Source organism: Vulpes lagopus, chromosome 18, assembly GCF_018345385.1.
Source record: "Vulpes lagopus strain Blue_001 chromosome 18, ASM1834538v1, whole genome shotgun sequence".
NCBI lineage: Eukaryota > Metazoa > Chordata > Mammalia > Carnivora > Canidae > Vulpes > Vulpes lagopus.
The window spans coordinates 11312827-11337104 of record NC_054841.1 but is presented as its reverse complement, the minus strand read 5'-3'; the positions used below and the strand labels follow the sequence as shown (position 1 = coordinate 11337104).

Here is a 24278-nt window from a genome sequence, read left to right as displayed (position 1 = left end):
GTCATGTAGAGACATGATTAGCCTTTGATGTTAAACATTCAGAGTTCCTGGGGCACCTGGATGGGTAAGTGGTTGAGCGTCTACCTTTGCCTCAGGTTGTGATCCTGGGGTCCTAGGGTCCTGGGATCAAGTTCCAAATCAGGTTCCCCACAGGAACCTGCTTCTCCCTCTGCCTAAGTCTCTGCCTCTCTCTCTCTGTGTCTCTCATGAATAAATAAATAAAATCTTAAAAAAAAAAAAAAAGTTGGTATAAAAAAGGACTGTCTGCCTTTAAAAGCACATTTTCCCCTTCTATTTTATTGTATTTTCAGATGAATCTCCAGACTTTTCTCATTTTTTTTTTAAAGATTTTATTTATTTCAGAGAGAAGAGAACATGAGCATGGTGTGGGGCAGAGACAGAAGCAGACCCCCTGCTGAGCATGGACCCCCCCCCCCCTCCCCCCCGCCAACATGATCAGGACCCTAGACTCATGACCTGAGCCAAAGGCAGACACTTAACCGACTGAGCCATCCAGGCATCCCAACTTTTCTCATTCTTTATAAAAAGTATCAACATGAAATTCTAAAGATATTTCCTTGACCCTTCTTCAAAGCTTTTAGATACTTTCTATACTTATGGAATTCTGTAGCTTAGGCCTTTAAACCCCCCCCCCCCCCTTTTTTTTGCACAAAGAACTATACAGAAAAAGAAAAATCCTTTTCATTGATAACTTCAGCTATTTTTATTATTAGGCTTCGTTCTCTTCCAAACCATTTGTAGACATATATGTGGAGATTAGATGACCTTACTTGGTTTGAGTATCATTTTTGTGTTCTTTCCTTTTTACCATCCTTTCCATATTAAGATATGTGAACATATTAAGTTCATATATTTACTTTTATTGGTGCTGATTGGCTATTTTGGGCTGAATTTATAAGGAATAAAAATGAAATAATTGTACTGCTTACTATCTGCTACTGCTTACAATCTTTCCAATAGCAAAACAGGAGATTCCCACCCTCCCCCCCAACATATTTTTATTTTATTTTATTTTTTTAAATTTTTTTATTTATGATAGTCACAGAGAGAGAGGCAGAGACACAGGCAGAGGGAGAAGCAGGCTCCACGCACCGGGAGCCTGACGTGGGACTCGATCCTGGGTCTCCAGGATCACGCCCCGGGCCAAAGGCAGGCGCCAAACCGCTGCGCCACCCAGGGATCCCTTTTTTTTTTTTTTTTTTTTTTAAATTTTTTTATTTACCAACATATTTTTAGAGGAAAAGTCAGAAGGGGTCAGATACGGACTGAAAATTTGCCCCATCCAAATGCCAATACGCTGATAATTAGGAAACCCAGATTTGATGGAATCATTGACTAGGAAACACCGAAGTGCTCCCTTGTCATCACCTTCTTAACTGTGTGCCTTTAGTTTTATTAACTCATTCTTGTTTTAACTAAAAGACTTTAGATTTCTTTATTGAGTGCTCCTTTAATTGCGTAGAAAGGAATGAAAAATCACTCAGTCCCTGAGTTATTGACTAAAAGTAATTCAGGAAAAAGCAGATGTAGTAATGATATTCTAATTGTACTTAAGTTCTTAAAAAAAAAAAGTTTTTTTTAAGACAAAGGGAGAATCCTAGCTGTAACACTTTCTGTTCCTTTTTAGACTATTAAAGTTTAATCAGTGCTGACGCAGCTTATAGCGGCTCACAGGGAACTATCACTGAATCTGCAGTGCCATGATTTTCATTAGAGAAGAAACAGGCATTCATTTGCTGGTGTTAGAGTAGTGGTCTTAGAGGCAGAGGCCAAAATTGGTTGTCAAATTGACAAAATGGTCACATTAAGCTCAGGATTTTCAGGGCTGTTGCATTCCAAGGAAGAGTGCTAGCACAGACTTTTATTAGTTCCTGGATGTATGGGTCAGAAGTGATGAGGTCCTCTTGGAACTCCTGTTGTTCTTTTACTGCTGTGAACTAAATGTGTGCTCGGTCTGGAATAACTCCCTTTTTTTTCCTGGAGCCTTGTTTGGACTTTCCTAGTTTTATGGTCTCCTTTTCTTAGTGGAGCATTTTATTATCCGTATGTTGTATTTTATACTTCAGTCTTCCAGTTATGCCAGAGTAGGGAGATAAGCTCAAATTTAGAATAAGAAAGATTGTTAAATAATTGTATTCTGAAAGTTGCTATATTTGGCTGATTTCTTGAATTTCCTCCTTCACCACCTAAATGTTCTCCTTTTTGGTGGAAAAAGGAATAATGTTCCTCTGAAAATGTGAGCTACTTTAAAAACAAAACATATAAAACAGGCTTTCCCCAGAAAACAAACAGCCCTGAAGTATGGATTCTAATCCTAACTGGTAGGACTTCTTTTAGAGTATCTTTGAATAGAATAGGTGGCAAAATCAAGGATTAGATTTTCAAAATTACCTTATGATAATATAACTTGGTTCTGAAATTACAGCTGACAAAATGTGCTAAAAACATTTTCAAAAAATCATTTGGCTAAAAGATTATATAAGTAACTATATTTCTTTTGCCTCATATAGTAGCAGACCTGTTTCCTCATGATGATCAGGGTCAATTATCCCTGCCAATATGGTTGCCTGTTTCTAGGCATGCTGGTCTATTGGCTCAAGGAGCCCAAAGGGACCAGGCAGCTGCCGTTGTAACTCTTACAATGTGAACCCTGGTGGAAATGTTACCTTCTGGGAGCCAGGACCTTTCAACCCCCTGAGCCTAAAGTTTCAGGCTAAGGAAGCAGAAATTCCCCAAATAGGACTCTCCATTCCCAAGTGAGTCCCTGAGAATGATGTTGAGTGGGGCCACTCCTACTTTACCCACTGTGTGCTATACCCATGCTTATCCTTGGAGATATACTGCCCTAAAATGCCCTTGGTTTGAGGAGTAAATTGCAGTCTGGGGGAGAGCTCTGTTCTTCACAGGATGTCATCTCCAAGCTGGTGCCTCAGCTTCTTTAAGAGACCCTGTTACAGGGGATCCCTGGGTGGCTCAGCAGTTTAGTGCCTGCCTTCAGTTCAGGGCGTGATCCTGGAGTCTCAGGATGGAGTCCCACATCAGGCTCCCTGCATGGAGCCTGCTTCTCCCTTTGCCAGTGTCTCTGCCTGTGTGTGTGTGTGTGTGTGTGTGTGTGTGTGTGTGTCTCATGAATAAAAAAAAAAAAAAAAAAAGACCTGATTACAGCTCTGGCTGGCTGGCAGCTTCTGGATGGGGTGTTACATGGTATATGACCATTATGGAGTCCATGGTCACATGCCTACTGCTGCATCTTTTTTCCCATAAAGTGATAAAGTGAATCTCTTGGTTTACCCATTGTTATGCAGTATCCCACTTCAGTGGCTTGGACATTTGTGGACCATTGGACAATGGCACTAGCCAAAGGACATCCAGCCAGCATGCATCCAGTCTCAGTCAGTATTAACTACCACCCCTTCCAGGGTGGAAGGGGTCTGAGGTAATAGAGCTGCCATCATGTAGCTAGCTGGTCTTCACAAAGGATGGAATCACATCAGTGGATAGGTGCTGGTCTATGTGGCTGTCCAGCCATCCATCCAGCAATGGTAGTAGCTGGAGCAGCCATAGTGAGGAGGAGTTCGTGCTGTTGAGCCCCTGCACAGCTCCCATTGTAGTGTCTGTGATCATGAACCCATTGCACAAACACTGAAGTGACTGAGGTGAGAGGCTGGCTGAATCCAAGCACCAAGCTTGAGTGCTTTTTCCTCTGTCAGCTGGTCATGAAGAACTCCTTGACAGCTGGTCAAGAAGTAAGCACTGAGAGAGAGATGTTGACGTAACAGCTGTAGAGGACACAGAGGCCTGTGGTGCCTGTTCATGCACCTGTGCTCGCGCCCTGTAGACCTGCACAAGCCTCAGTGCGTAATGTTACACTTTCATCTTTCAACACATTGCTGCTCAGCCCACCCAGCCCCCAAACTGAGTAGTTATGGCAACCTACTTCTAAAGGATGGTTCTGAGCACATGGCATCTGATGAACCATGTCTAGATACTCTGTCTGTACCAGGGCCCCACAGCATGCCAGGAGCATTTTGCGTTTTCTCCTCAGGTGGTTTTCAAATTGCTGCAAATGGCAGGACCTTGCTTCAGAACCCTAGGGAACTATGCTGAGCAGCCCTCCTATTGCGACTTGCCTGAGATGTCACACACCATACCTTTCTACCATAGATCATTCTAGTACCATACCATAGATGGTATGGCAAAAGCAGTGGAGCTGCTTGAACTGCAGCTGGACCTGCTGCAGGGCCTCTCTTCTGCCCCCCCCCCCCAAAAAAAACTATCAGCCTCCCACAAACCAGTAAATGATTGAAGTAGTTTTCTCCAAACCTGGAGGCATTGCACTGCTTTCTTAGTGGTGGGAGGTGGAAGGTGTAAATCTTGTCCTTTACTTGGAGACAATGTCCTGTCATGCTCCAGACCACTTGACCCCTAACAGCTTGCCAGATGGGCAGGCCCCTGAAACTTTCTATCCTCTGAAACCTGTGTGTCTTACCAAGACATCTACTTGCCACTTCTTGTTTATTGTATCAGGTTAACGTGATTTCCACAGTCTAGTGGATCAGCATGTTGTCCTGGGGTACATATGGTCTGGGTCCTTTGGGACTAGGTTATGACAAAGCAGGAGTTAACATAAGGCGCTCGACTTATCTGGGGCTCGTCTGTAATCTTGAAATAGCCTGCAGAACTCTGTATTCCAGCAGGGAGGTTGGGGCACTTCTGCCACCAGACGGTCTCCAAGAATCTGGGGGCTGAAGGTGCTTGTGTGCATCTCCCCTGGATAACTCCCCCAGGTCTCAAAGTCCCACTTCTTCCTTAGCAGGCCTGGCAGGAGAAGGCATGGATGTTCCTTCTCGAGTACAGCTTTCTAGGGAGATCAGCCACTCCTGCACTTAAGTCCCAGGCCTGATCTTTAGCTCTAGAAGCCCTCCAGCTGCAGGAGATGAGGGTCTGCTTACATGTTGCCAGGGAAGCCCTCTGATGCTCACCCTTTGCTTTTAAGTTGTGATTGTCTAAGCCTATCATTTTCTCTCTTCAAAAGATCAGTGGCCTTCTGCAGCCACCACACAACTCCACTGCTCTTACGTTCCCCACACCTCTCCAACACCACAGGCACTGCCTGAGCCACTGCTTCCCACCTAGTGTCTGACCCAGTCCACCACAAGGGAGCCCTAGCATTGGTACTGCTGCCCCCGGGAGTAACCATCGGGATTGACCACCGTGCTGGGGTCCTCATGGACAGCTGGCTGCTGAGCTATCCAATTCCAGAGTACAGCACCTTTCAAATTTGCCTCCTAGAGCCACTCCGCTCCTGAAACCAGTTGTCTTAAGTTGGCTGCCTGAAAGCAGAGTCTGAGACGGGGCTGGGGACATGTAATTTATGGAGGGGTGCTCGAACAAATCTGCAAGAAAGGAAGTAAACCAGACTTCAGGAGGAGAAAGAGCCAAACACCAGGCCGGATCTCAGCTTCAGTCTGGCCTTAGCCTCACCAGAAAGGCCCAGGGACTAGAACCCACACCATGGTTGTCCCTCTTTAAAGAGAGGGAGTTGGACTCCCGCCACCCTGTCAGTCATTGTCTATGAATTGGTGTGGGGTGGGTGTAACCTCCTGAGAAGGTGCCTCTTGGCAGCTGAGGGCACTTTTCCAGAGTAGGGGACAGCTGCGAGCACTTAGCAGCCAGCATTCTCAGAGGCTCCCACAGATGGGCCCAGTGGAAGGAGAATTAAAAATGCCTGTACCCTTGACCCAGCAATCCCTCTTTCAGGGGTTTGTGCTCTGGATGCCCCAACCCATGGGGAATCATGTATTTACTCAGATAGCAAAATCCTGAGAAAAAGCCCAGGGACTCAAGTTTTCACAGAATATTCTTTTGTAGCTTTAAAATTTTGTATCACGTACATCTGTTACATAATTAAATAAAGATGTAATAATTCATTCTTAATTCTGGACCTGCTATTTACTAGATTAAGTGGTGCTGGGCCTTAGCCTTAGTTTCCTTATCTATAAAATGCAGGTGACAGTGCCTTCACTTCCTGGAATTGCAGATACTGAGCAGGGTAATGCATAGAATTCACTTAGTATAATGCCGACCTGCTAATAATCAATGACTATTAGCTGCTGCTCTTAATATTATCTATATTTTTATGGTTTATTGCCTTGCAGGGTAGTTGTGAGAATGAACTAAAATAATGTGTATCTTATACATCAGCACAGTGTCTGGATATAAAGTGTGTGTGTGTGTCTCTTTTTAACATAGGGCAAATAAATATATATATGTACATATATATCTACTCTTTAAGGGAATTAAGATCATGTTCTACATTATGTTTTGCAACCTGATTATCATCCTTAAGATATCTTAAGCATTTTTCCTGTAACATTATTAGGAACATTGCACAGTGATGGTGGTAGGGCAGAGCACCCTGGGAGAGAGGTGAGGGTTTATAGGCTATAACAGCTATGCAGACAGGCTGGGGCAGTATAGTCTGCCTCTGTCTTAGCATCATGAAGTGTTAGGATGTCCAGTGTCCCTTGCTGGCCCTGAGCCATCACACAGGTTACTTCAACTCTCTGAGCCTTCCTACCTGAAACATTCTCTTGAGGATTAGAAATAATTTAAAGTGGCAAATCCTAGGAGAAAGGGCTCAACAAATAATTATGAATTGTTCCCAATGTTTTGAGTTAATACAGTGATGTCCATAATGAGGTATGTGCATCAGGATCTATTGGGGGCAGAAGAAAATGTAAGAACTTGAGTTTCTGTTTTATTTTATTTTTTTTTTAAAGATTTTATTTATTCATGAGAGACACAGAGAGAGAGAGAGAGAGAGAGGCAGAGACATAGGCAGAGGGAGAAGCAGGCTCCCCATTGGTAGCCTGATGCAGGACTTGATCCCACAACCCCAGATCACGACCTGAGCCAGATGCTCAACCACTGAGCCACCCAGACGTCCCTTGAGTTTCTATTTAATTTCACTCTTTTACAAACTCTGTTTTGTGTGTACACTTTCAAATATATTAATATAGTAGCAGTGCTTTTTAATAAGATAAAAATTTATAACTTGAGATTATATATGCTTACATTCTTTTGACTGGTAAGAATATACAAAATTATAACTAGGGCATTATTTCCATCTGGTAGCTAGTCGTGTGGTAGGAATTCCTCCTGGAGAGTAGATTGATTTGACCTAACCTGGAACCTCAGTCTCAAAAGGGAAAGCTGCTAATCTCAGGCTGCATGATATTTTAGTCCTAGGACATCTAGAATGGATTGCTCAGGAAATAGTAGTAACAGTAGTAGTGATAATATCACATTGTATTTTACAAAGCTTTCTAGTGCCTCATAAATAATAATATAGAAGCAAGCTTAGGCAATAGAATGATAATGATTATAATCGATAGATATAATAGATAACTATGAATAATGATTTTCATGGGACGCCTGGGTGGCTCAATGGTTGAGCATCTGCCTTTGGCTCAGGGCGTGATCCAGAGTACTAGGATCCAGTCCCGCATCAGGCTCCCCGAGGGGAGCCTGCTTCTCCCTCTGCCTATGTCTCTGACTCTATGTCTCTCATGAATAAATAAATCTTTTAAAAAGAATAATGATTTTCGAATGCAGCTGTTTCATATGTAATTACAAAGCACTAACCATGGTATTATACATTTACAAGGGAAAGAAAAAGTTGAAGTTTTAGTAGAGCAGAAAAACACTAGCTTTGAAAATGAAATCTGAAACCGTGAAAAGAGGTTCAGCTTCTCTAGTAATCAGGAATGATTACTGAATGCAGATTAACTGCCAATGCAAAGTGAAACAATGTAACAACTTCTTGCCCAACCCGTGGGGCAGAAATGTTTAGTCTGATGACTGTCCAGGGTTGGTGAGAATGTGGGAATGCTCTGGAGCAGCAGTGTAAATTGGTGCAACCACTTTGGAGGACAATTTGGCAACATTCTCAAGAGATAAAAATGTTCATGCCTTTCACTGTCTCTGGATCTGCCCTCTGGAAACACTTACACAAAGCAGCCTGAACCATCGTGTTCGTTGCAGGACCACTGTTAACAGCAAACAGTTGGAGACAGCTATTATTTGCTGAATGGTTAAAAAAAAATTGTGACTTAAAAAAACATTAAAGTATAATTCACATACTATAAACTTCACAGTTTTAAGGCATACAATTCAGTGCCTTTCAGTATATTCACAGGACTGTGCAACCATCACCACTATCTAATTACAGAACATTTTCATCACTGCAGAAGGAAACCCTCTACCTATTAGCAGTCATTCCCCATTCTCTCCTTTCCCCTTCCCTTGGCAACCACCAACCTCCTTCCTGCCTCTGTAGACTTGCCTATTCCACACATTTTGTATACATGGAATCATATAATCTGTGGCCTTTTTTTAAATAACAGATTTATTGAGATATAATTCACATATGATACAAGTTACCCATTTTAAGTGTACCGTTCAGTGGGTTTTAGTATATTCACAGAGTTGTACAGCTATCACAACAATTTTAGAAAATTTTCATCATCCCCAAAAGAAACCCCTTTCCCTTTAGCTATGAGCCCCAAACCATCCTCCCCAGTCCAAAGCAACCATTTCTGTCTATAGATTTGCCTATACTGCATGTTTTGTACAAATGGATCACAAAATATGTGTCTTTTGTGCCTGGCCCCTATTACATAGCATGTTTTCTTTCTTTTTTTTTTTTTAAACATTTTATTTATTCATGAGAGACCCACAGAGAAAGGCAGAGACACAGGCAGAGAGAGAAGCAGGCTCCATGCAGGAAGTCTGACGTGGGACTCGATCCTGGGACCCCAGGATCATGCTCTGGGCCAAAGGGAGGCGCTCAACCGCTGAGCCACCCAGGCATCCCTACTTAGCGTGTTTTCAAGACTCATCCATGTTGTAGCATAGATCAGTGCCCCGTTTTTTTAAATTGCCAGATAATATTCCATTGTGTGGATATACATTTTGTTTCTCTATTCATCAGTTGATGAACATTTGCGTTACTTCCACCTTTGGACTACTGTGAATAATGGTGCTAATGAACATCCGTGTACAAGTTCCTATAAAAGCATATGTTTTCTGGGCTCTTGGGTGGAGTTGCAGGTCATATGGTAACTCTCACTTTTTCAGGAATTGCCAAACTGTTTTGTCACAGCAACCACGCCATTTTACATTCCTACCAGCAATATTTGAATGAAGGCTCCTGCTTCCCTGAACCCTTGCCAGTGCTTGCTTTCCTGTCTTTTTATTCTAGGAATGTGAAGAGCTATCTCATTGTGGTTTTGATTAGCATTACCCTAACAATGTTAAGCGTCTTTTCATGTGCTTGTTGGCCATTTGTATGTCTTCTTTGGAGAAATACCTGTTCAATGTGTGGCATTTTTATGCTATGCTGCAGAGCTGTTCAAAGGAATGAGGCCGATCTATATGTAATAATCCCTGAGTGCATCTCCCAGGATTTAACACTGAGCAAAATAGCAAATAGTAGAATGACACATACTGTAAATTTTATATAAATACACACAGGTGTGCCATATGTACATAAACACAGTACTGTATGTTAAATATAAACATGTCAGAGGCTAGAGAATGATCTGATAGAATGTTTCCCAAACTCCTCGAGATGGTTGCTTACCTTGGGGCAGGAAGAGAAAGCACTAAGGTGGGAATGGGGGGTGGGATCTCATCAAAAGGGACTTTTATTTACAACATTTTACAATGTATTCATGAGCTATTTGGTTAATAAATAATTCTATTAAAAAGTCCTTAAATATATAAACAATTTGAAAAGATAAGAAAAAAGCAATTGGGAAGCTCTATCTGGAGAGTTTGGAATCAGTGCTTTCATGCCACCTGGCAAGTGAATAGACAACTTCTATTTCGAAAATAGATTCATTGACTCTCTTTACACCCCAGATCTGTTTTGTCTTGGTCTCTTTTTCAGAGTAATGTTATTACAGCTTTAACAATATGGAACAATTCAGATAGTATAGAGGTTTATAAAGTTAAACTTATCTCCTCTCCACCTGCAACCCCCTCCCCCACAGAAGTGAGTGATGTGCACTTCCTTTTCCTGATAAACTTCTCTGTTCTAGTATTGTCTCTTCCTCCCACCCCCATCAGACATAGTAACAAAGTGTGTTTCATCTTTCTGTTGTTGATGGGGAAAAGCTCCTTCCTCTGGGCAGGAGGCGGGGGAGATGTCTTTGACTTTTAGGGTCTATGACAGTGGCCTTTAGGCTTGCTTTTAATCAGCCCCTACCAGAGATTGTGATTTAGTAGGTCCAGAGTGCTGCTCAGGTGTCTTTATTTTATAAAAAGTTCCCATGATGATTCTGATGAGGCAACAGGGTTAAAAATCATTTATCTAGTGAGTAACAGAGCCATCATAAATTGTACCCGTGATGCTTCTTTGAGAATTATTTTTGGTAGGTTCTTTATGAAAGAGTAATGAGCCTGTCAGCCTTAAGGAAACATGCCTGAACTTAGATGGTCTGTTTTGTTCCAGGAATTTCACAGAATTTTTACTTTAGGTTATTTTTAGCATTGGGGTTTTATCTCTAACTAAATACTCTGCCTAGAACTGCCATCTGAATCTAAGAAAGTGATCTCAGATTCTTGTTCAGAAATGATAAGAATAAGCAGTATAGAGGAAACTTGGCATGTGAGCTTTCTGTCATTTCACATTGAAAATGAGTGGGTGTACCAAAACTGACCAGTTAAATCGTCTGTGCCCAGCGGACTGTCCTTAGGGCTTGTTCAGTCAAGCTTTTTTTTTTTCAGTCAAGCTTTTTGTTCCCAACCTGCATGCCCCCCCACTGCCATTGTTGACTTCATTCTAGTATGTTTGTCTAAGATGTGACTCGGAACTTCACATTGATCTCCATTCTTACGTTTTCAGATCGAAAACTTGTGGAAATCCATAAAAGCTATTTAAAGACGTAATAATCAGTTTTTCTAGGAAAATAGACCTGAGTAATCTTTCTCATATCATATGTTATGTCAAACTTTATATTTTCTCTTCTAGGTATTCTCATGGGAGCAGTTATAAAAATTATAGAGTTCAAAAAATTGGCAAATTGGAAGGTAGGTTTGCCTATTGATTTTTTTTTTTTTGCCTGTTGATTTTTGAACATACTTACAATTTTTATTGATTATCCTTAATTTTAGTAACACTGATGGTTAGTTATGATGGCTTATCATTACATGACTATCAGTAAACTTTATATTGTCCCACTAATTTTTTAACATTCCGTTGGATTAGGGTTGATATCTTTACCTCTGACTTTTATTTTTTAAGATTTTATTTATTCATGAGAGACACAGAGAGAGAGAGGCAGAGACATGGGCAGAGGGAGAAGCAGGCTCCATGCAGGGAGCCCGATGTGGGACTCCATCTCAGGACTCCAGGATCATGCCCTGAGCCGAAGGCAGATGCTCAACTGCTGAGCCACCCAGGCATCCCAACATCTGACTTTTTAAAAAAAGTTTGGGGATCCCTGGGTGGCTCGGTGGTTTAGCGCCTGCCTTTGGCCCAGGGTGTGATCCTGGAGCCCCGGGATTGAATCCCACATCAGGCTTCCGGCATGGAGCCTGCGTCTTCCCTCTCCCTGTGCCTCTGCCTCTCTCTCTTTGTATGTCTATCATGAATAAATAAATAAAATCTAAAAAGAAAAAGAAAAAGAAAAAGCTTGAGTCTCACACTGCTTCAAGTTAATGTGGCAGCACCTGGTGTCATGTTTTGTTACTTAATTGCATTTGCATAATCTTAGACTCACCTGCTGCTGTCTGGGGAGGAAATCTTTAATTAGCATTAAATATCAATCAGTGGTTATTGTTGCCAGCTAACAATAAAACAGATTTGTCCAGCCCTGTAGAGCTTACAGAATGTTTTCTATACTGTAGCTCGTGTTGTCCTCATGTTAACCATGTGAGGTAAATTGACCACATATTATCATCACTGTGTTTTCATGAATGAAGAAAGTGACCACAGAGAGGTTGAGACATGTCCAACATCAAAGAGCTAGAAAGTGGCTGAGTTGAGCCTTAAGGCCAGACCCTCTGGCCCTATGTATTCTGTATTCTCTCCACTATACCATGTTGTCCTCAGTGTGTGGGCATTCGTACCGGCGTGTTCACACAGAAGTCAGCATGTGAGTATCATCTTATGGTACAAGAACTAATTGAAACTCAAATTTCAACCTAAACTAGTGCATCCATGTTGAGTACAGAGCTTTAAAAAGTGTGTAGCAGGGAACCTGCTTCTCCCTTTCCCTCTGCCTGCTGCTCCCCCTGTTTGTGCTCTCTCTGTGTCAAATCTTAAAAAAAAAAATCAAAATTAAAAACATATAACAAAATTGTGTGGAGGGAAATAAGGTTAATTTCAAAACATTAAAGAATATTTTGTAGCAAAAATTTATCACATCCGAACCCCTCCTATTTTGATTCAGCTCCTAGATGCTAGGATTAATTTACCTATGAAACTATAAAATTTGCATAAAATTTGCAAAGCAAGCACATAGACTGACCTAAAACACAATTTGAAACTGTTATAAATAATATCAGGAAATATTGTATGTATTAAATGGATTCTCAAAATACACATTGAGCTCTTGCTATTATAGATCTCCCTCCAGCTGGGGAAGAGACTGAGCAGGCCCCACTGTACTTCAGTGGGGCCTGCCCAATCTCTGCCCTACTACAACTGGTTAATGTTAATCACCCTTACAGTGGCTAGTTTTAGGGCAGGGGACTGTAATCCTTTCTCTACTCCTACATACAGCCTGGTGTGTAGAGGGAACCTCCTAACACATTTTGTTTGACTTAAATCAGTTGCTCAAAATTGGAACTGATTTTAAACAATTAGAAATTGTTTTATTTTAAAATATTGCCAATCTATATAAAATGCTGGAAATTTCACATAAAAACCTGAATTTCTAGCTTCCCTTGAAGAAGCAGAAACTCTTAACATCAGGCCCACATGCCGCCCTGCAGAGATCCAGCAGCTGCTTCCTGGGGAATGTTGTGTGGCCTGGGGAACCACTTGAGTTGGTGACCCCTGTTCTGAGTAGTGGGGACAGGGGGAAGGAGGGGAGATTGTCCTCCATTTTCAGTTTTATATGCTTCAATTTTGTTGAATTTATTTTTCAGTGGATGTTAAATAATAGTATATTTAATAGCACAGGCAAGTAAACCAGAGTTGGGTGGTGAATGTAACGAAGTGCCCAAAGAGCCATCCAATCTGGGCTTGACCTCAGAGAAGGGGGAGGTTTCTAGGCCAGGACAGTTGGGCCAGGCTTCCTGGAGGAACAGGTGTTTGTGGGAAGCCGAAGCAGGAAGCAGGACACCTGTTTGGAAACCAAATGCTGCAGGAAGCAGGGGGAGATAAGAAAAAACAAGGAGTTTGGTGTTCTCTCCACGCAGTTCTATTGCCAGACTGTCTGTCTGGGCCTGCCTTCCACCTGTATTGTCATATACTTAAATATTTATTTCTTGAAAGTGACTTGGTTTTTACATATATATTTATATATATTGTAGCAGTTTGTTGTAAAGGCTTTTGTTGTGGTGAAGTATATTTAACATAAAATATATAATTTTAGCTATTTTTAGGTATATGTTTCAGTAGCTGAATACATTTACAATGTTGTATAATCATCACATTATCTATTTCCAGAACTGTTTTATCATCCCAGACAGAAACTCTACCTGGTAAAAAACTCCCTAGTCCCCCCCGCCCACAGTCTATTCTGCTTTCTTTCTTTCTTTTTTTTTTTAGTGTTTTCTGTTTTTTTAGGAACCCCCTATTCTACTGTCTATCTTTATGAATTTATGTACTTTAGGTACCTTATGTACGTGGAATCATACATTTGTCCTTTTGTGTTTGGTTTATTTTACTTAACGTGATGTTTTTAGAGTTCATTCATACTGTAGCATGTGTCAGAATTTCCTTCCTTTTTGTGGCTGAATAATACTCTTTTGTAGGTATACACCACACTTTGTTTATCCATTCATCTGTTGATGGGCTGCTGGGTTGTTCCTACCTTTTAGCTATTGTGGATAATGCTCCTGTGAACACTGGTATACTATATACATTTATTTTAAAGGAGACACTATAGTACCAGGTTATAATACTGTGGGAAACCAGTATTGTTTTTATAAATAAATATGATAAAAACAAAGTAATACAGATGCCTGCTGAAGCCTCTGAGGTCAAGCCTGCTCTGTTAAATAAAAGGGCGATCAGCACATTGGAGAGAGGCTTTACACGCCCTAACTCCAACCTGTGGTGTCTGAGTTCATTGGGACTGGAAAAGAATCAAAAGAGGTTTTTTCAATCTGACAGGTCTGTGGTATTTGACATACACTGCTCAGGTACCATCTAAAATTACCTCATATCATTTTGGGGAAGATGTTGCCAAAAGAACCTGGGATCTTTCTGTAACACTGTTCATTGTAAGGTAGGATGTGTATTTCCTGTGGCTGGTGTAGCAAAACTGGGGGGCTTAAGACCACAGAGATTATTCTTCCATAGTTCTGGGGACCAGAAATCTGAAATCAAGGTGTTGGCAGAGCTGTGTTTCCTCTGGGGAGCAAATCCAGGCTCTAGGGGAGAATCAGTGATTGGCTTTTGCTGCTTCTGATGGTCCCAAGTGTTCCTTGACTGTGGCAAGTGATTGGCTTTTGCTGCTTCTGATGGTCCCAAGTGTTCCTTGGCTGTGGCAGCATAACCTGTTTCTCATCCCTGTCTTCACATGTCCTCCTCCTCTGTGTCTGTGTGTCCTTTCCTATCTCTTGTAAGGACACTGTCATTGGGTTTTGGGCCCACTCTAATCCAGTCTGATCTCCTTTGGACTCTTCCCTTAATTACATCTGCAAAGACCCTATTTTCAAAGAAGGTCACATTCTGGGGTTCCAAGTGGACATGAATTAAGCCTGTAAAACCCGTGCAACCCACTGCAGGTGGGTTCCTTTTTTTCCCGGGGTCAAGGTGGAAGGTCAGTTTCTGAAACTCCAAAAGAATCTATATGGCAGTCCCACCACACACATATCCTGAGAATAGGTTGCCCCACAAAACACAGAAATCAGCCCATTTCTTTTCACATGGTCCCAGTCTGAGTCATGAGCTTGTTGCACGGGCAGTTATTTTAAGACTTAATAAGGCATTTTCAGAAGTCATTTGCTTTCTATTTTGAGCCTTTGAATGTTATTTTAGTCTTTATGGTAACAGCTGTACATTTGTAAGAACACACTTAGCCATTCTTTTAAACAGGGATTTGGACAAGAAATCTGTGGCATGAAAACTTTCATGTGAAAGGGGGCCTAATTTTACAATTAAGTATAATAAGTAGACTTTATATTATGTGTGGTCATTTTGGATTTGAGGATCAATACGAATTTTTCCCCCAATACACCAACAATTAGAGATACTAACATAAAAAATGGAATTATCATTTCATTCCTCCAAAGATGGCCATATTCTAGAAATACCTTTCCTAATGGTACTTAATATTTGAATCTGAACATGGCAAGGGCCTTGCTTTATAACTGTGTCCCCAGTAACAAGGGCATCAGGTGGAAACTGTTCTGTCATAGTCCCAGATTTAGGAAAATCTCTGTTATGATTGTGACAGGCAGAGAAAAGGCCGGGTTGTTTTAAACACATATAGAGTTTACTCTTTCTTCAAGTGGATTGTTTTAGGGCCTTAACTGTTACCTTTCTTCCAGAGGATTTCAATTTGTGGACTTATTTTTTAAAGTGTTCTATTTTAATTGAAATGTTTTCTGTATTAAAATTAACGTTCTTTCCTTAGTAAAGAATGAAAAGCAGGGGAGCCTGGATGGCTCAATCGGTTAAGCATCTGCCTCTTGATTTTGCCTCAGGTCATGATCTCAGGGTCATGAGATCATGCCCCACATTGGGTTCAGTGCTGGGCGTGGAGCCTGCTTCAGATTCTCTTTCTCCCTCTCCCTCTGCTCCTTTCCCTTCTTTCTGTAAAATTTTTTTAAAAGAATGGAAAGCATATACTGTGTGTTTAGAAGCAGTTCATCCTGTGGTTTCTCTTGCTGGTCACCTCTTAAAATCACTTGTCCTGTATTTCTTTCTTTCTTTCTTTCTTTCTTTCTTTCTTTCTTTCTTTCTTTCTTTCTTTCTTCTTTTCTTTCTTTTCTTTCTTTCTTTCTTCTTTCTTTCTTTCTTTCTTCTTTTCTTTCTTTTCTTTCTTTCTTTTCTTTCTTTCCTTTCCTTTTTCTTTTCTTTTTTCTTTTCTTTTCTTTTCTTTTCTTTTCTTTTCTTTTCTTTTTCCTTTCCTTTCCTTTCCTTTCCTTTCCTTTCCTTTCCTTTCCTTTCCTTTCCTTTCCTTTCCTTTTCTTTCTTTTCATGAGGGACACACAGAGAGAGAGAGAGGCAAAGACACAGGCAGGAGGAGAAGCAGGCCCCATGCAGGGAGCCTGACGTGGAACTCTATCCCAGGACCCCAGGATCACGCCCTGGGCTGAAGGCTGGTGCTAAAACATTGAGCCACCCAGGGATCCCCCTGTCCTTCGTTTCTTAATGCAGGTTTTGTTGTGTTTTTGGTTTCTTCTGCCTGGTTTTATCATCAGGTACTCTTTTAAACATTACATGCTTCCACTGGGCCTAAGAGAACAATTATTTTGGCTCTTTACTGATGGATTTATTTCGTAACTACACAAATTCTATGCTTCTGAAAATACCCATTTTATATTTATTTACAGGAAGAAGAAATGTTTCGTCCAAATATGTTTTTCCTCCTCTTGCTTCCTCCTATTATATTTGAGTCAGGATATTCATTACACAAGGTAAGACTCAGGCTTGCATTGGTCCTTTAGGACCAGTCTAGGTAGCTGCCATGTTAGTAAGACAAGCTCTTTAAAAGCCTGGTTTTGACCTAGCAGCAGTGGCTCAGCATGAACACCCCGGGGTACATGGTAGAAGCTGGACTGCACTGCCTGACATAGGGAGAAGAGCAGACAATATATATATTATATATGGTCCGTGAGTTGCTCTCATGGCTTCAGGCAGTGTGGCTTATTAATTAGCATTTTCCATAAAAGATTACTTTGCCTAGGAAATGATGACCAAAGTGGTTTTATGTGGTGTACAGACGATACATTGACTCCTCTTGTTGGACGGAGACTGTCCTGGGACAACAGAGACATGTGCCTCAGGCCTTTTGATTCTTTCAGCTTGCAGTGTGGGGCCCCTCTGCCTCCTTCATTGTATCCTCTCTCAGTGTCCTGCCCTGGGCCTCAGCTCCCTGCTGATAGCCCCTCACTCCCAGCCTCCTTCTGGCCCATTACCTAGTCCCACAGTTCCCCTGCCCATCCTTGGCTCCTTGGCCTGGGGAGCAGCCTCCCTGGCCTCTGCCCGCTTCCCTGCTTTGCCCCAGCATTTCTAGTCTCTGTCCTCTGGTTTCCAATGGGACCCTTTCTGCCTGGGCCAGAGCTTCTAACTTTTAAGCTGATTTGTATATATGTGTAGGGGGGAAGGAAAGGGGGTGTTTGGGATGTTATTTTTTTGCCTATGAGTTTTCCTTAAATATATTTAGTTTTAAAAATAAAAGGGTATTCAACTTGAAATGTTAGTAATACATCAGTTATTTTGTGAATGTGATTAAAAATTGTGAAGGCTGGAAGGTTTGGCCTAGCCTTGAAGAAAGCAAAGAGCCTGGACTTTCAGAGAGATGTAGGTCTAATCACGCGCTGCCCCCTACAGGTGTCTTCTGAGTAAAGTCAAAATTAAAAACAAAATGAAAAAACCCCTAAAATTCTACCTCTCAGGTTGTTTGAAGGTTTGCACTAGATGAAGGAATGTTTGCAAAGCATCACCCACCACGATAAATGATTGGTGAGGGTGCTTGTTATTAACATTATCTATTATTAATATAATCAGTGTTGTTTTTAATAGCTTATTAAACTCAAGAGTTAAATTTGTCATGAGAGTTTTAGTTAAAACATATTAATTAAATCTTTAATTTTCCACCTGGATTCTAAAGCATAAAATGTTCAGTCCAAATTCTAAAATTTTCAGTCAGGATTCAGTTTAAACTGTTATTGTGTAGCTATCCAAAGAAAAAGTAAAAAGGAAGTTTAATGTAAAAAAAAAAAAAATTCCCAAGTCTTATAAACTATTACTGATTTTGGATAATTTAAAAAGAAATGAGGGGATCCCTGGGTGGCGCAGCGGTTTAGCGCCTGTCTTTGGCCCAGGGCGCGATCCTGGAGACCCGGGATCGAGCATGGAGCCTGCTTCTCCCTCTGCCTGTGTCTCTGCCTCTCTCTCTCTCTCTCTCTCTCACTCTCACTGTGTGCCTATCATAAATAAATAAAAATTAAAAAATAAAAATAAAAAATAAAAAAAAATAAAAAGAAATGAGTAAGAAGGAATTAAAAAGTCAGCATCTTTCATTTTTTCATTTTATAAACAAATCTTAACTATAAGCAGATTATGAAAATATTTCAAAACAATGCTGAGGCGATTGATTTGGATTTTACTTAAAAACCTGACCCTTTGATTATTGTATTAGAGCATATAAAATGTTTATTTTCTAATTTTTTGGAAGGAAGGGAGATAAATTTGTTCTAAAATTTAAGGAAAATAGTAGTTTCTTAGAAAAAGAAAGATGGCTTTCCAGCAGAAAATGTGACAATTATGAGAAAGGGACTAATGTGACTTAGCAATGTGAATTCAGAGATTTCTGTTCACTTCCTGCCCTCCCCAAAGAAGATAGGAAATTGACTCTGGATGTCCTTAATATTGTTTTATTTGTTGATGTAAATTTGGACTTGGAATAAAAATTTCAGTAAGATTACCATCAATATGCATTAGACAGGTGGCTATTGGTTCTTTAAAATTATTAATATCACATAAAGAATAGGCCATTAGTTATTTGAAAGAGAAACATAAATTTATATTATGTAGCAAAGGGAAGTTCTTGAATGTAGTAACTTGAATTTGGGTAAATTTTCCATATCCAGATTAATATTAAGCAACTACATAAATTATATCAGCATTAGATTCCTATAAACAGATCGACTTAATCTATTTTAACAACAAAATAAATCAGCTCCTTGCAAAGAAAAACTCAGAGGAAAGCCTTTAGTTTAGAAAAAAACAAATCAAAAAAAAAAAAAGAAAAGAAAAGAAAAAAACAAATCATTGTGTTTGCCCTGAGTTATTTTAAGGTTCTTTGTGTATGGTAGATTGATATACCAAACAAAGTAATTGAATGTCAGATCATGGGTGGCCAAATCAGATTGCAATGAATGAAGCAAAGCAGCTTCCTGAAGGAGATGGGCTTGGTGGGGCCGCCAGTGTTAAACTAGGGCACACTTTTGAAGTGAGCTTCAAAATACCACTTCCGGGCAGCCCCTGTGGCTCAGCGGTGGCTCAGCGGTTTAGCGCCACTTTCAGCCCAGGGCGTGATCCTGGAGACCTGGGATCGAGGCCCACATCGGGCTCCCTGCATGGAGCCTGCTTCTCCCTCTGCCTGTGTCTTTGCCTCTCTCTCTCTCTCTCTCTCTGTGTCTCTCATGAATAAATAATTAAATAAAATCTTAAAAAAAAACCAAAATAGCACTTCCCTGGCATGCCTGACCAGCTCAGTCAGAAGAGCGTCGAACTCTTGGTTTCGGCTTCAGTCATGATCTTGGAGCAGTGAGTTCAAGCTCCATGTCTGGCTCTGTGTTCAGTGCAGTCTGCTTGAGATTCTCTCTCCCACTCCCTCTGGCCACCCCCACCACCACCCCCTGCTGGATCATGCACACATGGTCTCTCTCCAAAGTAAATAAATCTTTAAAAAAATAGATAAAGGGCAGCCCAGGTGGCTCAGCGGTTTAGTGCCGCCTTCAGCCCAGGGTGTGATCCTGGAGACCCGAGATCAAGTCCCACGTCGGGCTCCCTGCATGGAGCCTGCTTCTCCCTCTGCCTGTGTCTCTGCCTCTCTCTCTCTCTGTGTCTCATGAATAAATAAATAAAATCTTAAAAAAAAAAATAGATAAAATAGCAGTTCCTGGGGGTGTCTGGCCCAGTTGGTAAAGTACATGATTCTTAATCTCGGGGTGAGTCATGAGTTTGAGCCCCATGTTGGGTATAGAGATTACTAAAAGTAAACTTAAAAAATAAGTAAAATAAAATAGCAGTTCCTATTGTCTCTGGTGTTTTAGTTAAGCAAAAAGATGAGATTCCTTGTCTGTGCCCACAATCAAGTTTTAGGGATCCTTGGTATTGTTCCTAAGTGGAGCCCACAGGATTCTAATAAGTAGCTTTTAAAAATTTTTTAATGGAAATTACCATGGTACTAGGACTCAAATATTTTTTTCTTAAATGTTATGAGGTATAGATGGAAATATATTTTCTCTGTCATATTTGAAGAAGATACTGAGAGTATAATAGAATTATTATTTTTTTAAAGATTTTATTTATTTATTTATTTGAGAGAGAAAATGAGTGAGGAGAGGGACTGGGGGGAGGGAGAAGCAGATTCCCCACTGAGCAGGAAGCCCTGTATGAGATTTGATCCCAGGACCCTGGGATCATGACCTGAGCTAAAGGGAGACACTTAATCGACTGAGCCACCCAGGAGCCCCTAGAGTAAAATAAGATTATTTGAAAGTCCTGGACAGCAAACAGGATTTTCTAATCACGTAATCTATTATCTTGTCATTCTTTATAATAACGCATCTTTTCTGGGGTACCTGGCTGGCTCTAGTCAGTGGAGCTTGTGACTCTTGATCTCAGGGTTAAGCCCATGTTGGGTATAGAGATTACCTAAAATCTTTTTTAAAAAGTATGCACCTTCTTAAAATTAATTAAAAAATTATAATTGTATAAGCTTTGGACTTTGATCAGACATGAAACATGAAAGGTTAATTCGTTCCTTCCAATTCATTGGGTATCTTCCATCTGACAGGTATTATGCCAGTAACTATGTTGTGTAAAAGCAGATGTGGTCATTCCCCCCACCCCACCCCCACCTCCACTGAGCCTATATAGTTTAGTGGGAAAGACAGACATTAGTCAAATAGTTCTATAAATGAATGCAAGATTTCAGCCATGTCGTGTGTTACCAGGAGAGGGTGATTGTTCACTGAGAGCATAGAATAGAATCTGACCTGGGTGAGGGATCAGAGCAGGCTTCCCTCAGGAAGAGCCAGACTGCCCTAAGACCTTAGGATGATTTAAGTTCACTGAGCAAGGAGGAAGAAAGAGTGGCCCAAGCCCGGGGAGCATGACATGTTCCAAGAACCAAAAGCTACCAGTGTGACTAGAACCCTGAGAACAAAGGGGAAATTAGAGGGCTTCATAGGGGTAGAACCATCTAGGCTTTGGTTGGATTTTAGCTGCATTCCAAGTGGCAGTGGGAGGTCAGAGTGAAGATAGCAATAGCACAATCAGGTTTGGCTTTTCCAAAGATCATTCTGAAAGGCCTTGAAGAGTAAAGGGCAAGGGGCCAGCACTGGTTGAGATTGTTGATGCTATTGCAGCGGTCCAGGGGAGAGGCATTATCAGCTTGCACAAGGGCTGTAGCGATGTAAGTGACATGGAGAAGGTGACACCACACAGCACCTGGCTCTGCATTAGATGGGGGGCGAGGGAAGACTCCCAAGGTTACCAGCTTGCCAAACCAGGTGGGTGGTCTTTTGCAGAGAATCAGACGTGTACAGAGGGCCAGGGGAGGGGTGTATGCCTTCATTGACTGGACCACCTTCCCTAAGCAGTCCTCTTATTTCTATTCTTTCCAACAGGGTAACTTCTTTCAAAATATTGGTTCCATCACCCTGTTTGCTGTCTTCGGTACGGCAATTTCCGCTTTTGTAGTAGGTGGAGGAATTTATTTTCTGGGTCAGGTAAGAAAAACATCTTTGAAAAATTCTGAAAAACTTATATTCTTTGAGCTAGTGCAGGGAGGTGGGGTAGGAACATCTTGTGGGGCTGGGTTTCACGTTCAAGGTTAAATGCTGTCCTGGAAGGAAATCCAAACTCCTACGAGGCACAATAAAGGCATGCTGAAATTGTTTCTAAGTGTCCTCGAAGAGCGTTGGTGTCTGGAATTGAGTGAATCTTCTCCATCATCCCCAAAAGTTTTTTTTTATCTTATTTGCAAACCATTAATTTCTTAAGACAGAATACTAAAACTAAAGTGGAATATATACCATCAAGGTCTTCAGATTATAGGTCTTCAGTTGTGTTATCAAGTAGACTGAATCAGGATTAAATACTGTTTCTTAACAAAAATTTGCGTTTTTAAAATCACACTTGATTCTGAATATGTTCACTCAATTCTAAGTTGTCCACCCATAGAATTATATACTCTGGATTTTCCACCATTGCTAAACCAATTCCCAGTGTCATCAGTTGGACACTCTGTACTTCAAATACAAATTAATTTGAATTAATTTAAACCAAATTTACCCAGAAAGGTAAAATCTGTAGTTTTGCATTCTGCATGCCTATGCACGTCAGAGTTCTTTTCCTTTATGGTCACTTGCAGCAAGTTTGCCTGCCCCGGTTCTGTAAACCTAAAGCTTAAAGCTCAGGCATCTGGGTGACTGGCAGGCTTCTTGTGTGTGTGTCAGATATGTTTGCTTCTGTGGGTAGCTATTGGCCAAAGCCCATTGCATCTGATTGTCACCTATGCTGCTGCCTCAATGGCACCAGAAATAAATCTGTCTGTCATGCAGCCTTCTTCATTGCTTCTAGCTTCTAGCATCAAATGGGAATAAACTTAAGAGAAAAAAACTATACTTAATTTGGCTTGAAAAATGTAGCATTCTTTTCCATACTTTTGTTGTATAATGGTTGAATGCATGCTTAAACTAAAACTTTGGAGTTTTCTTTACTTTTCAAGTGGTTTGGGGACTGAAGATTAATGTCCTTATTAGTTTCTAATAAAGCACTAATGGACATTTTAATCTTCTTGGCTGTTCTCCAGGGGGTTTTTTTTGTGTCTGTGTGTTTGTGTGTTTTATTTTACAGGCTGATGTAATCTCTAAACTCAACATGACAGACAGGTAAATCTTTCATACTGTCACACCCGTGTGACTGCTTTTCAGACTGGGGATAGTTTTCTCCACATTGATTCCTGGGTGTGGTATTTCTCTATTCAGTCTCTCTTTTTGTTTTGCTGGTGATTTCTGCCAAATTAACTTGGGGCTCTGAAATGAATCAAAACTATATTGTGGAATTTTGAAGATCTCTAGTCAGAGCATTGCTGCTGGAAATAACTGATTTAATTTAAGCTTTGCAGAGGATAACTCTGGTCAGTTAACTTCAACACTGCACAGTGCATCTTTTATTATCCAGAATCATCTTCAACTAATTTCTGAATGTTTTCAGTGGCCACAATGAAAAGTTGTCCTCTTGATAGATGAAGGATAGGGTGGGGAGTGAGGGGTACAGAATCTTTTTTCTGGGATTCCCGCCAAGCCAGGCATGGGGCAGAGTGGGGGAAATAGGCAGGGCCAAGGGCTCTACTATGGCTCCATTGAGAGCTGTTGTCTCAGAGTGCAGCCCAGGAATTTCCAGAATCAACTTAGCAAGAAACAGCCTAGGCCACTGTCTCGTGGATAGTACCAGATCTAGTGCTAAAAAAGTACACAAGCAGAGTGAGGCCTGGTTTCCCCTCTGAGAAGTCCAGTGTGTGTATGGCCATGGTCTGTTTTTGCACCATCGGCACTTGCTCCTGGAGTATGGGGCGGGGGGGGGGGGGCAGAAAGCAGGGCTGAGTTCTCAGTCCCGGATCTCTCCCATCAAGCTGGCTGGAGCTTTCAGCCTTCAGGAACTTGGGGACTAGTTTTCATGGGAAATGTGCCTCTGCTAACAGCCAGTCCAATCCCATCTTTCTACCGGGAACATAAATTTTGGAGTTTTTGTTGTTATAAGATAGTCCTGATATATAAACAAGTAGCAAAAGTCACATTCCTATTCCATAAGTAGCTGGAAGTATAAAGCAGAACCAAGGTCCTGCATTTTGTAAGTATTTTGCAAGTGAGAAGAAATGCCCCTACCAGTCATGTAAAGGAAATGTCACAGCATTCCGTCCTTCAGCCTGTTCTGGGGCAACCGGTTAGAGATGCAAAAACTGCTTGATAAATTCTTATGCAATTGAATTGAACCAATGTTTATTGGGACATTCAGGTAGAGAAAAGAATTGTCCCTTAGAAAGGCAGAATAAGAGCCAGGTAGGGTTTTTCTTCTCTGTGTGGAGATACTCTTTCCTGTTAGAAAG

At 41.1% G+C, this 24278-nt stretch overlaps 1 protein-coding gene across 3 annotated transcripts in view; it reads left to right on the top strand.

Annotated features, from left to right (window-relative positions):
• SLC9A8 (solute carrier family 9 member A8) overlaps positions 1-24278 on the top strand; it is a 79756-nt gene that overhangs the window by 20760 nt on the left and 34718 nt on the right. For all 3 annotated transcript variants that reach the window (XM_041732635.1, XM_041732634.1, XM_041732633.1), the window contains 4 exons: positions 11060-11118; positions 16765-16848; positions 21796-21897; positions 23027-23061. In XM_041732635.1, coding sequence (XP_041588569.1) covers positions 11060-11118; positions 16765-16848; positions 21796-21897; positions 23027-23061 — 280 coding nt within the window. The remainder of the gene's footprint in view (positions 1-11059; positions 11119-16764; positions 16849-21795; positions 21898-23026; positions 23062-24278) is intronic.